The sequence below is a fragment of the Artemia sp. Qi Xiang Cuo genome, chromosome 16 (assembly GCF_049724085.1).
Source record: "Artemia sp. Qi Xiang Cuo chromosome 16, ASM4972408v1, whole genome shotgun sequence".
Classification (NCBI taxonomy): Eukaryota; Metazoa; Arthropoda; class Branchiopoda; order Anostraca; family Artemiidae; genus Artemia; species Artemia sp. Qi Xiang Cuo.
This window is the reverse complement of record NC_142809.1, coordinates 2,157,539-2,173,535: the sequence shown is the minus strand read 5'-3', so window position 1 is coordinate 2,173,535 and position 15,997 is coordinate 2,157,539. Positions and strand designations below refer to the sequence as shown.

The following is a 15,997-nucleotide window of genomic DNA, read 5'->3' as shown; positions in this document are numbered from 1 at the left end:
CAGTTTTGTCCACCTCCTAAACCCTCCAGAAAAATTTTAATATTCAGGTGCGATGTGAGAAGATAATAAAAAATGAGGTCTCATTAGAGCATTGTTTAAGGTACATAACGAGGTTCTGTTGTTAAATATCTATAGCTATCAAGATTTCTTACACATCTCCATCAGTGTCACGCGGAAGGGGGAGGGCCGGTAGGTTGTATAGGTCGCACATAATAGGTAATTAAGCCTATTTACCTTGTTCGGTTTAGAGACATTTTTGGAACACGAAAAGATCCGAGCAAAAAAGACTGCGCCAAACTTTTAAATCTAAGAAAACTTCGAATTTTAAAATACAATTAAGATATTGTATAGAATAATAATTATAAATAGTGAATATTTTTCAAATCATAATGATTGTAATTTTTCTGATATCAATTAGAAAAGAATTCTGACAGTTCCGTCGACACTTGACTTAACTTCCACAATGGCAATGTAACGACGCTATGGTCCGAAGATATGATGGGATTTATACACTTTCATCTTTTGAGTCTGTAAGTACCAAGCTCAAAGTAAATTTGTGTTTTCCCTCAAGCCCTTTCCAAAATTTAATTCGTCCGCTCTACTAGTAAGTGCGATCTTTGTTGTTCTGCTTTTGTTATTCTTGCTTTTGTTCTTGCTTGTGTCATATCGCTCCACTTATGTTGTTGTATAGTGGGTCAGAAATAAATAATGATAATAATAGTTATTAAAATAAATTTACCAATAATTGGAACAGTAAAACCTCTATCAAACAGTTCGTGGTAACGAACTTCAAATAGGGAGCGACGCGGCTCAGTAGTAACTGAAACTCTAAAAAACGGAGCTTTGGTATCAATAGATACATCAAAAGTATTGGCTTGTTCTGTTGATTCGAAATATATAATATTCATTAAGTTCATTGTTATCCATAAAAAGCTATGTGCCTGAGAAAACTTGCATGATTTAAAAAAAAGGAGAAACATCCCCTAAAAGTAAAGCCCTCCTTACGAAAATCATGGTATCAGACTCAGTGTATCAGAAAACCCTACTGTAGATGTTTCAAGCTCCCATCCGGAAAAATGTGAAATTTTGTATTTTTTGCCCGAAGAAAGATCGCGGATGCGTGTTTTTTTTTGTTTTTTTTTTCAGGGGTGATCGTATCAAACCAGTAGTCCTAGAACATAAAGAGAGGGCTATTTCGATCAAAAATTAAGAGTTCTAGCGCGCTTTTCAAGTGACAAAAAACATTGGAGGGTAATAGCCCCCCCCCCCCACGCCCCCTTTTCTCCAAAGTAGTCTGATAAAAATTTTGACCCGGCCATTTTGTTCAACGTAGTTTTCTAGTTTGCTTAGTTCAGCAACTATACCTTTGGAGATAACATGGCCCCCCACAGCCCCTGGGGAAAGGTCTAAAAGTCATTAAATTTGTCCATTGTTTGCGCATATCATTTGTTTTTTCGGGGGGGGGGGAGGTGAAATATCTGCTTAGGAGATTTTCCAAGGGGAGAAAAGTTTCTACGGGTGGGGAGAAATCCAGGGGAAATTTTTCTCTGGGGGAATTCGCCAGAATTACTATATGAAACCATTTTGATTTATCTTACTTTCTCTTTGCTGATTCAATTTTACATGTGGAGATGTTAAGGGGAATTGTCTAGATGATCTTTCTGGAGAAATTCCGGGGGATAAATCCTCCAGGGAGGAAATTTTCTGAAGGAGCAAATTTTTGCTTCTTTGTGTGAAAAAAGATTCGAAGCGAAGGGATTTGTGCGAAAAAGTTTCCACGGAGGGGGGATTCCGTCATGGTTTAAAAACAATAAGGAACTAAAGTTTTTTTTTTCAAATAACAGTATGCTAAGAACAAATTTTCAGGCGGAATCGTCCGCAAGAGAGGAGGGAATTTTTAGCGAAACTGTAATTGTCTTTGGGGAATTTTCCTGCTGGGGGGCATTTTATGGGAGGAACTTTCTATTGAGGGATTGTCTGTGGGTAGAGGGAATTTTCCATGGAGATGGAGCCGGATTTCTAGGTGTTATTTAAAAACGATCGATCAGAAATTATTACGTGTATGAGGGGGATGCACCTCCTCAATACCTCACTATTCACGCTATAATTTTCGTTAATTTTCAAAATTAACGAAAATTTTCGTTAATTTTCGTCCCAATTCCTTAAGAACGATTTCCGAAACACAAAGGCCGTTTAATTGGAACAATAAAAAGTTTTTTGGGAAATACTAAATAACTTTAGCCTGAAGAGCGAGCTATTGAGGAGAGGTGAATCCCCACCATATACATAATAATTTCTGTTTGCTTTAAGTTTTAATGCTACTCCTTACTTTCAGTTGAATTTCAGGAAAACTCCATTTTTGACTTAGAGAACCAACTGTCTAATGAAAATCACTATAGTTATTCTGACAATGTGGAGGAAAGAGCAAGAATCCTGATAGTTCCGTTTCCTTTCAATTATTCCGTACCGTTAATAAGAAAATTACTCAGTAATTTAGTGAAGCCACTATACATACACAGTAAAGTAACTTGCGTAGAGTAAGTTACATAGGGGGAGCAATTGCATGTATGGATCTTTGCCTGAATGTAGATAAGTGCTAGTACCATCCCTTTGGCTCTTCTCGCTTCCCTCTCTCCCCCCCCCCCCCCGATTTGTATAAACTTTTTCCTGTATTATCGTTTTGACGCTTGGGTATTAATATTACTACTAGTTTACGTTCTTTCCCTTCACGGCTAGTTTGCGACTCCAGGTTGAAGATTAGACTTAGTTGCTCAAAGGTTGTTGATAATGGAGGGAAATATAACCGTAAGGCTCTGTGCAAATTGTTTTCTTTTTTATGGCAATTCAGTTTTATATCTTTCCAGGTTTTACTTACTTTTGAAAAAGAAAGGCTCTTCTTCTATTCGTATTCAGTATTTCAGTTTCTGTAAATATTTACATTTTATTCCAACTTCCGTTTCTGGTACCAGAATAGGAGAATAGCACGTAAATTCGGAATAAATGATGCTATTGGGAAAGTTGCTGTAGCGAGCAAAAGACTGTCAGATATTAACTTAAGTCGATTGCCACTTTTTCATAATCTTTACTTTGTGTTTCTCTCTCTCTCTCTCTCTCTCTCTCTCTCTCTCTCTCTGTCCCTCTCTCTTTTTTGTCCTCCGCTGTTTACATTATTGCATTAGTGGGCTAAAAATAGATTATTATTATTATCATACAAGAAATACATCAAGTACTTTTAAGTTAGAGTTCTAACTTTCTAATCATAGTCATTACTCCTACTAAGATATATTGTAGAATAGATTAGGTATTCAGAGAGTTCCGTCTCGGCTGAAATCAATCGATTCATAATTCAGTAAAGAAAAAAAAATTCTTTTAATACACAGAGTTATCAAAAAAGCGGAACACACACGGAACGTCGAAAAGGTCACCTTAATTCATATAGATATCACAAACAATGTAAACAAATTCATAAATGTTCCGCAACTTAACAGTTTATGGAAAGAGTATTATGATAATACAAGAGTAACCAAAACCGTTCCCAGGGGAAGGGAGTGGTTCCTTCCGTCCCTCATGGGAGGCCAAAATTTTGGCTGAATAGTATAAGTAAATTTTTGATGTGTTTTGCGAAGTCTTTTTGTATCCCCCCCCCCAACCAAAATCATGGATAAACCTTCAAGAACAGCCTTGGCCAATATCAAATGAATTTATAAGGGCATCAAAAATCATCAGTGCCATTAACAGCGCTACGTTACCTGGTAAAACAAGAAAATTGCCAAACAAGCTGAATTCAATTTGTTTAATATATTTAATTTAATTTAACATATTTAAATCAGGTTTTGAATTAACGCTATAAATTAATCTGGATCAAGCTTCATATTTTAAAAAGTAGGCTTATTTTTTTGTCCGATTTTTGTCCATTTTTTCATTGAAATAGTTCGGGCTAATCTAGAATTCAGAACAGAGACAATTGTAAATACTAAAGGCCTATTATGGCAAAATAATTTTTTCTCTCGATATTATATAAAGAAAAAGTATATCAAAATATAAATAAAAGCAAATAATATTTCTGTTTAGATTTTCATGATTAACTTACCGACTTTGCTGAGCAGCGCTATTGGGTTGTTTCCTTTTTTGTAGGAACATACTTAATATCCTCTCCTATTAGTTTTTATTAGTTTTGGTGCTTATAGTCGATAATTTCAAGTCAGATTCAACTTTAGAAGTCTGGACCAAAATAAGGCACCAGTAATTTCTCAGGGAAACAGAACTCAAAACCCACTTTCCTGCCAAGAACCACAAATGCTTTAAAAGGTGAGCTCTTGTACCCTGAATAAGTTTTTTTTAATGACGATGATTAGCTAAAAAAAAAAAAAAAAAAAAAAAAAAAAAAAAAAAAAAAAAAAAAAAAAGAATTTGACACTTGACTGTGAAGCCTCCCATATTCTTAAAACATTAGCATTCTTAAACCCATCATTTATTGTTAAACCCATCGTTCCTTACTAGCTTATAACGATTGCTGCATCCATTATTAAATAAAATGCTAGATTTTTTTCACATAAATTAACGTGCAATAATAGTTACGGCGTCAAACGCAACCTAGTAAAGAACAAACTCTAGCCGACAATTTAAAAGTGCGCTAAAAAAAGTGTCAAGAGTGGAAAAATTGCCATTTGAAGCTGATTCATGAATGGTAACTATTTTATCCGATTAATTTTAAGCATAAAAGTCTATTGCAAAAATAAACTTATAGGATTTTTGAAAAACAACTGGAAACTTCACGAAAATGGCTTTGGATCGAATAAAACTGCACCATTGGAATTATGATAGTGGAAAAGCTTTTGTAGGCGAATTCTTGAGGAGCAATCTTGAGGAGGGAGAAAAATCACTTTTTCGCATATGAAGCAGTGATAGGCCTATATGTCCTTTTGTTCTTCTTTTTTAGTTACCGTTACTGTAGAACTAAAACGTCATAGAGAGATGTTTAAGGGCTTATTTGAAAGCTAATTTTCATATCTACTTTCTTTTTGTATCAATTTGACAAAGTAACAATTGGACAAAATCTGCATCTTCATATACAAGATGATATAGCACACGTATATTTTGGAAAGTTGCTTTTCTGGGATATAATGTCATATTTGAGTGATTCTGCTACTTGATTCCCTGTTGTTCGTTCTTTATTAGGTTACAGCTAAGAAAAAGCTGAAAGCCAAATGCCTTTTCCTGTGAGGGATATATATACTAAATTGAAATGACCGAAATAAACACATTCTTTCTGGAACCTACCCAAAAATGACTGATACGAAAATTCAAAACAAGAAGCTCAAGTAAAAGTTAAAAAAATATATCAATTGAGATTAAACAATAAATCAAATAAAATCTTAATTCAATTAGTATAATTTAATTTAATTAATATGACTTAATTAAAATGAACCAAATATATAAAATAAAATATTAAATAGTATTTCTAATTAAAAATTAAATGATATTTCAGAATGTGTTAAATTTGGGGAAAAATTCGTCTTAAAATCCGTTGTGGCAAACATTTTGGTTTTTGGTGGTGGTTAGGGTAATAAAATAAATTGCATGCTTACCCTCTTCGAGCACTGCTTTTCATCGGCCTTTCAGACTGAGTTGACAGAGCACTCATTCCACTAACAACGCTTTCAATATCACTATCAGCAACACCTTCTCTATCAGGTGATAAAAGTCCACCCGACTTTCTTAATCTATCATCTTGAACATAACCTCTGTATCGAGTACCTCTTTCATAGCCCAACAAGTCATTATCACTGTGTCCGCTATAAAGTCTAGCTGAATTGGGACCTGGAATAATTATATTTTACATCAGACGAAAGTTTTGAGAAAGGAAGAAAGATATAAAGTTAAACTGAGTGAAGAGCTTAGTCTAAATAGGATTTTTTCGGATTTTTAACATCTGTAGACCACCATGACAAGATTTAAATAAATAAAAAATAAAATTATACTTTATGTACAATTGGACACGCAATACCTTCCGAATTTGACGCTACAACCTAAGCTGGCCAACATTTAGTAATTGGAAAACTTCTTAATTGGGGAAAAACTAAACCTTTAGTTGTAACACATGAAAGGGCAAGTATTCTAATTAATATTGTTTTTTTGAAGGAATTGAATTTTGTTGTATTCTTTTTTTTTTAGTGTCTTTTCATTTGAATGATTGTTGACTAAACTTAGAGGGTAAAGTATTGCTTTAATATTTCTAGCTGGAATGCAACGGAGGGAAGGGGGGGGGGGGGGTTGAGGGACAGACATCAAAATTGAGATCTACATTGGTCCAATAACATTGAACAAATCAAACTAAAATTTAACTTTTTAGCTATTTAGTTAATTCTTAGGTAAAAAATACAGATTAGGAAGAATTTTGAGCTTATTCTCAACAAAAGTAATCCAAGCGGTTCTCTTTTCCCCAAGTCGATTATTCCCATGACTTTTGGTAGTAAAGTGGCTGAGTAAAGTATGAATGAGTAAAATAAAAATTGGTAAGATAAGCCAAAAAGGATTATTACTCGGAAATGATTGAGTTAAGTAGTGGTAGCTCTTCCAACTGAAGAGTTGGAAAGTAATTCGGTCGATAATTGGAGAAACTGATAAGTCTTGATGGGGAAATGAATAATACCAGGCTGATTTTAATGAAAATTGGCTGACCATATTTCTAAGGCAGGTCAGGAAATTAGAGTGTCAGTAAGTATACACGAAAATGAAGGGTCGTTTCATTAGTAGGGCCAACTAGTGAAATAAGTATATGGCTGCAGAAGACGAATGAATTTTAAGATAGAATTTTCCTCATCTGTTTAAAATTGCAAAAATAGTGCCAATTTAAGTCAGGTGACCAAGAAGATCCCAGCAATTATAGACCAATTTTGATGCTTCCGATTATAGCTAGGGTAATAGAGAAGGTTTTATGCATAAGGATTGAGACATTTCTAGAGAAGAAAAGTTTTTTCTTTAAAAAAAAACCAATCAATTTGGTTTCAGAAAGAAACATTCTACAGAGCATGCAGTGCGATTTCTAACAACGTTGGTGAATGATGACCTTGATAAATATTTTAAAGTTGTAAGTTTCATCTTAAAGTTTCATTTTAAAGGCATTTGATTCTGTCACCATGAAATTCTATTGTGTAATTGGATAATGTCGGCATAAGACGAAGTTTCTCTAAATTTTCTTAGATTTGTTTATGGCTGACACATCGAGCCCTGCTCTCCGTCGACCAGTTTAGAAATTTACTTGTCATGTGTTTTTGTCAATAAAAGATCTTGTCTTGTTTTGTCTTGTCTTATCTCAGTGATAGGAAATTACATTTGGATGATGGAAATCAAGCTTCGCAAGAATATGATGTTGAGTCTGGAGTCCCATAGGGATTTCCACTTGGTCCACTGTAATTTGCTGCATATATTAATGATCTTTTTGGAGTTTTATCTAATATTGTTGATTCGGTAAATAGTGGGGACCTAAATGTGATCCTTGTGAAAGTACTAGTTTTATTTGCTAATGGCACTAATCTGACGGTATGTGCGAGACCTGAAGAAGAGTTGTTCCATGCAGTTAAGTATGATACAAGTTTGATTGAGAAGTAGACTAGGTTGAATAAGTTGAAAATAAACTTTAAGAAGTCAAATTTTGTGTTGTTTGCCCGGTTAAAATGTATTACCCTTGAATAGATAAGTTGAGATGTGGAAATGCAACTATTAATAGAGTGCATTCGACTAGGTATTTAGGCATTATTTTGGATGAGACGCTTAATTTTTGTGGCCAAATAAATTTTATAGCATTTAAAACTGCCCGTAATGTTGGAATAGCATCTAAAACTGCCCGTAATGTTGGAATGATGATGATGGACAGTGTAAGACAACCCGTCACAGTTTGCTGCTTGGTACGTCTTGCATAATCTTGGAGTTTTTTACCAATAGTGGTCGGGCGTGAGCATTACCGAAGAATTTTCCGGGAAAATTTGAGAGATTTTTGTAATAATACTTATGATTTTGCTTCAATTATTGTTCTAGTAGTGCCATTTACGATATATGAATCGGTGTTGATGTTGTGTGGTAAATGTCGTTGGGGTAAATTTTTTTATTTTTATTTATTTATATAGAAACATGTGTTGGAAGTTGGAGTTAGCCTGACGAACCGAAAGTTTCATTGGTACTTATTTTGAAAATCTCTTAGTAAATAAAATGATATCACCTGAAAAAAAAGAATCATCAATTCAAGGCATTCTAGCAGCCTAGGAGGCTAAGAGGCACTCAAATTTATTTTGATTTGACCGTATAAACCAATGAAAAATAATACAGTTGCAGAACTAGCAGTAGTAGTAGTAGTAGTAGTAGTTGTAGTATTAACAGTAGTTGTACTAGTAGTAATATTAGTAGTAGTAGTAACATTAATATTAGCAGTAATAATCAAAATAATAGTAGTAGTAAAAGTAGTAGTATTAGTAGTACTAGCAGTAGTAGTAGTTGTTCATGAGCACAAAAAAAAAAATATATTGACCGTGTCTAGGCTTCAGTACTTTGAAACGATCGAAAAAATAGACTATTTCATTCTGTTGTACAGAAACCTGGATTGATAACAAAAATACAATAGATCATTAAAATTGAAGAAATCAAAATGCGCTACATACCTACTGTATTGGACATTCTATAGTTGGACATCTGATGTGAACGAAGTTGTCTAGGCCTATCGTCACTTTCCTGAAAGGTAAAAGATTCAATGAAATTCAAACAAATCAGAAATGATTTTCTGATTTAAATTGCTGAATTCATATCTTACAAAGTTTCACTTATTTCGCAAACATTTCAGATAATTTGTTGAAAAAAAAAAAACCAAAAAACATAGCATGTGAGTTGGGAACACTGCCAATTCCAGGGGCAATACTGTTCTGAGATTTACAATTAAAAAGAGCTTGATTCACACTCAAGAATTTACCTTATGCTAACATAAATATTGTGAATTCAAACAAAATTAAGTCGAAATTAGACGATGCGAATCGGAAATCGGAATAAATCAATCATTAGAAATTTGAGTATTTTTGGAATTCTGATCTATAAAAACAACACCTGTATCATCCATTGACATTAATTGTTAAGCTCCTTTATTTTAAATCCCCTACAAAATAAATTTAATAAAATACGCATTTTAAAACTTATTTGCTATGAATTATGTATTTATATCCGTTGCCTTTTTTACTTCCGTTGAAACTTCCCGGTCAACAGTGATTTAAAATGTATCATTTAAGTTTTTTTTTAGTTTTAAGCGTATATATTAATAAACTATGAGAATGATTCTTCCAAAGGGGTTAAAAATGTGCCAATTTTCTTTCAAGTTTTCATTTTGTTTAATTTTTTACAGAAACATATTTGTCAGATATATTATTAACAACTATTAGTAAACTATTACTACAAGACACATGCAAATTTTCTATTAGTGGCAATGGGGGTCCTTCGCTAAGTTTCAGACTGCTGCCACAAGCTATTTACAGAGTTAAGCATATTAATAATTAAAACATTTTAATTAAGCATATTAAAACATTTAAAAGCTTTTTCTTCTTGCCACATCCCACGAAATCCCCAAAGATGTTAGCTTATTAAGTGCAATTTCATCTGAGCCATAGCTAAGGATTGTGTCTCTTAGAGACTCTACTTTGAACTACGGCGGAACCTTGACAAACCAAGTCTCAAAAGGATTAAAACTTGGAACTTTCAAATTAAAAGCTTTTTGTACGGATAGATCAAAGTTACAGACATGAGACCAATCTTTAAAAATAATATATTCATTTCTTACAATAAGGGAAGCATTAGAAGTTTCTGATTCCTTGAGCTTTCCCATATATTCAATATGATCTACGGTACTTCTTTGTTATGCCCACTCTTTTTATATCTCAAACTCAAGATGCTTTGAACAAACCCGTTCTACGGGATGATTCAACACACTGCTGTAGATGCATAGCGTAGTTTTAATTGCGTATACGATACTTAAAGTGTTTTTATTTGGGGGGGGGAGAGAGGGGCCTAGGTTAGGTTAGGTTCCGTATTTAATATATGCTATGCTTTGCCCCCCTCCTCTTAATGTGCAAATATATAGCCCAAATTTGTTTCTAAATTATTATATATTCATCCTATTTTATTTTATTTCATTAGCATTAACCAAACTAGCAGTATATAAAAGAGTGGATATAACGCAGAAGTACCTGAACTACTAAAACTTTGCATTGCCAGTTTACCAGTTACAAAAAAAAATGGTTTACTAAGAAAATAAATGACTAAAAATGCTTCAGAACAACACGTTTTAAAATAATTTGAAAAAACAGTGCTCTTCTTATTAATACAACTTGTTATAGGCTAGAAAAATAATAATAATAAAAAATAAAGAAGTAACTGACAGTAAAAAAGGCCTTTCGAGCCGCAAATAAAAGTAGTTTGGAATCAGGAACTCTGATATACAAAGTTAAACAGCTTTTCATATTTAAAAAAAAAATGTGACGCAGATAAATTCTTTTCTTTTTTTTACATTTTTTTGCCGACTAATTTTAACAATAGGGTCAGAATTATGCTATAGCATAACGTTCTCCGCCTAATTTTTATTTCCATTATCTGGTATTCAGGATGTTTCCATAGCAACTACAATCCTATTTTGAGGAGCCAAGAAGCAAAATTACATTTTTGAGAATTTCTGCAGCAGAACCAACTATCAACGAAGGAAAAATGTGTATGACTACACTATGAAGCCTAGGAAAAACACTCACATTAGCTTCATCAATGTCACCCAATGAAAGGTAGAATTTGGGGAAGTGATTACAATTTTTATACCGAAATATAAGGCTTCTAAGTACACTTATATTATATTATATATTATATATCATCATTATTATATATTATATATTATTATATTACAAAATTATATTATATTATTATATAATATAATATATAATATTATATTATATACTTATATTATTAAGAAATATAAGGCTTCTAAGTACTATTAATACTAAAGATAGCTTGAGATTCCAAGGGGATTGCACAGCCTAAGTCGGGGAGGGGGTTTGCTGTCTCCTACCAAACTTAAATACATTCCAATAAATTACGTAGGAGATTCTACTTCTTCATTTTACTATATGTTTTCTACATATGTTTTATATATTATATATACTATGCTATATAGAAACCAAATTCTTCTTCTTCTTCTTCTATTTAACAGCAGGCGGGCTTTTCAGTATAACTATTTAGCCCTTTTCTTTTTGCTTCACTCTGTGGGCTACAGAGCTACTGGCTTGATTGCCTCATATTTATTAGATATATTCATATATCTTTCAGCAGATCTTTCGACTCTAGGAGTTCAAATATAAGATGATAGATGTCGATTTCTATGCTCTGTGTGCAGGTACAGTTGGCTAGGCTACAGTTGACCAAATTTAAATAAACTACATACAAACTTCTACTTCTTCATTAAACTATGTGTTTTTCCAGCAATTGAAAAGACCATTTAGCCTAAAAGGTACAGTTTTATGTGTATATGCGCATGTGTGTATTGGATTAACGGCAATTCTTGACTACCAAAGTATAATCATCTACGGAAGAAGTACTGTCAAAACTCTCCAAAAGTGACCCCGCGTACCTCAGCGCCTCTAGACGCAAAATGTTGTACTACTTAATCGCTCCGAACCAAAGTACTTTGCTCCCAGCCAATAAACTATGCTAGAGCGTGATTCAGGCGACGAGTTACCCGGGAATTTGTATTGAATTGTGTAACTAAGGGTCTTAAAAATAACCTAAGGGTATGTATAAATTGTGTAACAAAGGGTCACTTTTTGTGTGTGGAGAGGATAGGTTTTGTCAGTACTTGTTCCGTAGATGATTATACTTTTTTGACTACTAAGGTAGTCAACCCTACAGTGTGTTGCTACAACTGAGTTCAACCTCTTGGTCCTGTGTTACCAAGCTAAGATAAAACCCAATGCATCACCATAAGACTGCACAGTTTTTATAACACTCTCGAGTGGCAACAATGTTCGTTTGTGGGTGCAACTCTCCTTTTTTCGAAGATATTATTTAACCCAAAATTTTGTAAACTGAACAGAAATGGGGCGCAAAAAAGACAATCATTCACCTGCCACATGCGATAGCAATGATGAGTATGCAGGGGCTATGGCCTTCAAATAGTTCGATGTTTCTAAGAAAATTAAGTGCCTTTATTATATTCAGTAAGATCAGGGGCCCCAATTCAGAAAAACGTAGGGAGGGGTAAAGACTTACTTTAAATTTTTCTAGTGGGGATATAAAAAAAGGATTTCCAAAATATTTGGGAGGAGAGTAGAATAGATCCATGCAGTTCCAGGGGCCCTCCGTACAAACAGGTTTTTTCTAGTAGTTAAATGTAATCACAATATTTGCCCCTCTGAAATCCGCAATTTAACTTGTAAATTTCATTTTTTTTTTTAAAGATCATCACACACTATGTGCACAGTTGAAAGCCGCACTTTAACATTTAAATTTCTTTTTTTTTTTTTATTTAAAAAAAAAGGGTTATAGTATTTTTTAATAGCCTATTATTTTTTTTTTATAATAATGGTCAATATTTTATTATCAATCAGTTTAGAATGGTGTATATTAGAGTTATCATTTTTTATAATTACATAGAAAAAATGGATAATTCTAACCTTTTTCTGGTGAGTAAAAAATATTCCTATTGAATACTTTCTAGCAATGTCCCTTGTAAGCGTCTACGCAAATATCTTTTCGCAAATATCTTTTCGAAAAAAAAATTCGAAAATCTCTTAAACTAAATAAGTAATTACCCTTTTCAAATGCATTACTCGTTATATTAATGAAAACCATTAAACTAATATCCAAGTTTTAAAAAAAAAACCCTACTAATCAACTTACAGATGAATGACCACGGATTTAACATAAAAAAACCGCAAACACTGGCTGTGGTACTAGATGCTTTACGCGAGCATTGTAGAATACTGGGCTTATCACCAAACAGGCAGTGAACTTTGAAATTGTGTCGTTCCTCTTGGCACAGAGTGTGATGATCTTAATGAGGGCGCCGGTCCCCCCTCCCCAAAACCAAAGCTCACGTAGGATAAAATAAAAATAAAATTGTTTGTCTTTTTCAATTATGAACGTCACGATTTTAAAACTTATAGGATTAAATTTCAATCTGCTTAACATCTTAAAAAAAGAACGACAGTCCTATATGGAGCCTAGGCTATCTATATTTTAAATACGATGCATACAAAAATAACACAATTTTGACTATTAGGTCCATTTGATATTAATTTTCAATACGATGAATAAAAAAAACACAATTTTGACTATTAGGTCCGTTTGATATTTATTCAGAATATTAATGGGGGGGGCCATTCCCCCCCCCCCAAAACCAAAGCTCCCTATTAATAAAATAAAAAAATTGATAAAATTATTCATTATTTACAGACACTTAATTAAAACTTATAGTCTTAAATTTACATAGTAAAAAACTCTTAAAAAAAGAACGACAGTACGCTATTGATAAAAATAAATATATAAAAATTTGAAGTGTTATAAAAAATAACACTTTTTTTTCTAGAAGTTATTTGATATATTTTTTTTTTAGATTATAGGGGGGAAAGTTCCCCCTCCCCCAAAAAAACCGAAGACGTAGGATAAAAGAAAAATAAAATTGTATATATTTTTAAATTAAGAACGTCACGATTTTAAAACTTATAGGCTTAAATTTCAATCTGCTTAACCTCTTAAAAAAGAACGCCAGTCCTATATGGAGCCTAAGTTATCTATATTTTAAATACGATGCATACAAAAATAACACAATTTTGACTATTAGGTCCATTTGATATTAATTTTAAATACGATGAATAAAAAAACACAATTTTGACTATTAGGTCCGTTTGATATTTATTCAGAATATTAATGGGGGGGCCATTCCCCTCCCCAAAACCAAAGCTGACGTAGTATAAAAATTTCTTATTTCTTTTTCAATTATAAACACCACTATTTTAAAACTTATAGGCTTAAATTTCAATCTGCTTAAAGTCTTAAAAAAACGACAGTCCTAGATAGAGCCTAAGCTATCAATATTTTAAATACGATGCATAAAAAACACAATTTTGACTATTAGGTCAGTTTGATATTTATTCAGAGTATTAATGGGGGGCGCTGTTCCCCCTCCCCAAAACCAAAGCTCACACAGGATAAAAGAAAAAAATGTTATGTCTTTTTCAATTATGAACGTCACTATTTTAAAACTTATATGCTTAAATTTCAATCTGCGTAAACTCATAAAAAAGAACGCCAGTCGTATATGTAGCCTAGGCTATATATATTTTAAATACGTTACATAAAAAATAACAGAATTTTGACTATTAGGTCCATTTGATATTAATTTTAAATACGATGCATAAAAAATAACACAATTTATACTATTATGTCAGTAAGATATTTATTCAGAATATTAATGGGGGCGCCCGTCCCTCCTACCCCAAAACCACAGCTCGCCATAAATAAAAGAAAAAAAATTGCAAATCTTTTCCTATTATGAACGTAACGATTTTAAAACTTATTGGCTTAAATTTAAATCTGCTTAAACTCTTAAAAAAGAACCACAGTCTTAGATGGAGCCTAAGCTATATATATTTTAAATAAGATTAATAAAAAAATTAACACAATTTTGAATATTAGACCAGTTTGATATTAATTTTAAATACTATGCATAAAAAAAATAACACAATTTTGACTATTATGTACTTTTGATATCTTTTCATAATATTAATATTCCTCACCCCCCTCCGCAATACTAAAACCCATCCCAACACATTAAATATATTGTGCATATTTAAAAGGAGACGCATTGCTCGTTAATCAATTTTTAGTCTTAAATATGATATATTTCTGCAAGCTTGTTAAGAACCGTTTTAGCCAAAATACCCTCGACCTGACCAGCTGTCAAAAAGCGTTTGAATTATGTGTTAGAGATGTGGTCCGCTTTCAATCAGAAACTCAATCTGATAAGATAGTTAAAAGTAGTTATACGAAAATTTGAACTTAGAGTGAAAGGCGAGGTGTTGAGGAGGAGGGAACCCCCCCTCATATACGTAATAATTTTGATTCATTTTAAGTTTTTAGTGTTTCTCCTTACTTTCAGTGGAAATGTTTTTTGAATATTTCTAATGCAATAAAACATAGAGCACTACAAAAATAAGAATCAACTTTAGAGGTACAATTTATCTGTAAAAGAGGGGTTATTATTTCCTTAATAAATTTTTCTTTTTTTTTTTTTAAGGAGTATGTGGATTAATGCAATTAAACTCCCCCTGAAAAAAGACATAGATGGAACGATACAACATCGATGAAAGATACAAAAAAACACGGTTAAAATATCCATTTACACATTAACAACGATTCGAGTGAAACAAGAAAACAGTTAAGGGCACTTCTAAAAACACATAAAAAGGACAAACATACCCTTCTGTATAAAGGTAGAGATGTGAGACGCTTTGTTCTATTAAATCATGCAATGAAATACCCTGTGATATCATTATACCCCGTGATATAGTTATGCTAAGCATTACAAAACACGAAAATGATTAAGCGAACAAAGATTTTTTTTTTTTTTTTTTTTTTTTTTGTTTCTGTACATTTTTATTTTTAAATAAATTGATATTAAATGTTACACAAGTTAAAAAAGTTTAATTTTTTTTTTTTTATAGTTTCGGTTACTATTTAGCCTTACGTGCCTGAAATCATGAATTAGGATATTTAATTAGCTGTTTCTGTTTTCAGACACCATAGATAGTTGAAACTCTACATAAATATCTTCATTTTTAAACTAATTGCATATAGTTTAAATAATTCTAGGAGGATGAAGTATTTTTCTACTTAACAACTGCATTAATAACTTCCAAGATGATAGGACAGTATGACACAGAATTTATCAGTTACAGAGAGTTCAATAACCCCCCCCGCAATG

The 15,997-nt window shown here is 32.6% G+C and overlaps 1 protein-coding gene across 1 annotated transcript in view; it reads right to left on the bottom strand.

Annotated features, from left to right (window-relative positions):
- Rim (Rab3 interacting molecule) overlaps positions 1-15,997 on the bottom strand; it is a 555,972-nt gene that overhangs the window by 73,746 nt on the left and 466,229 nt on the right. The window contains exons 16-17 of the mRNA XM_089102610.1: positions 8,655-8,724; positions 5,589-5,820 (exon numbers count right to left, since the gene is read on the bottom strand). Of these exons, the coding sequence (XP_088958736.1) occupies positions 5,589-5,820; positions 8,655-8,724 (302 nt within the window). The remainder of the gene's footprint in view (positions 1-5,588; positions 5,821-8,654; positions 8,725-15,997) is intronic.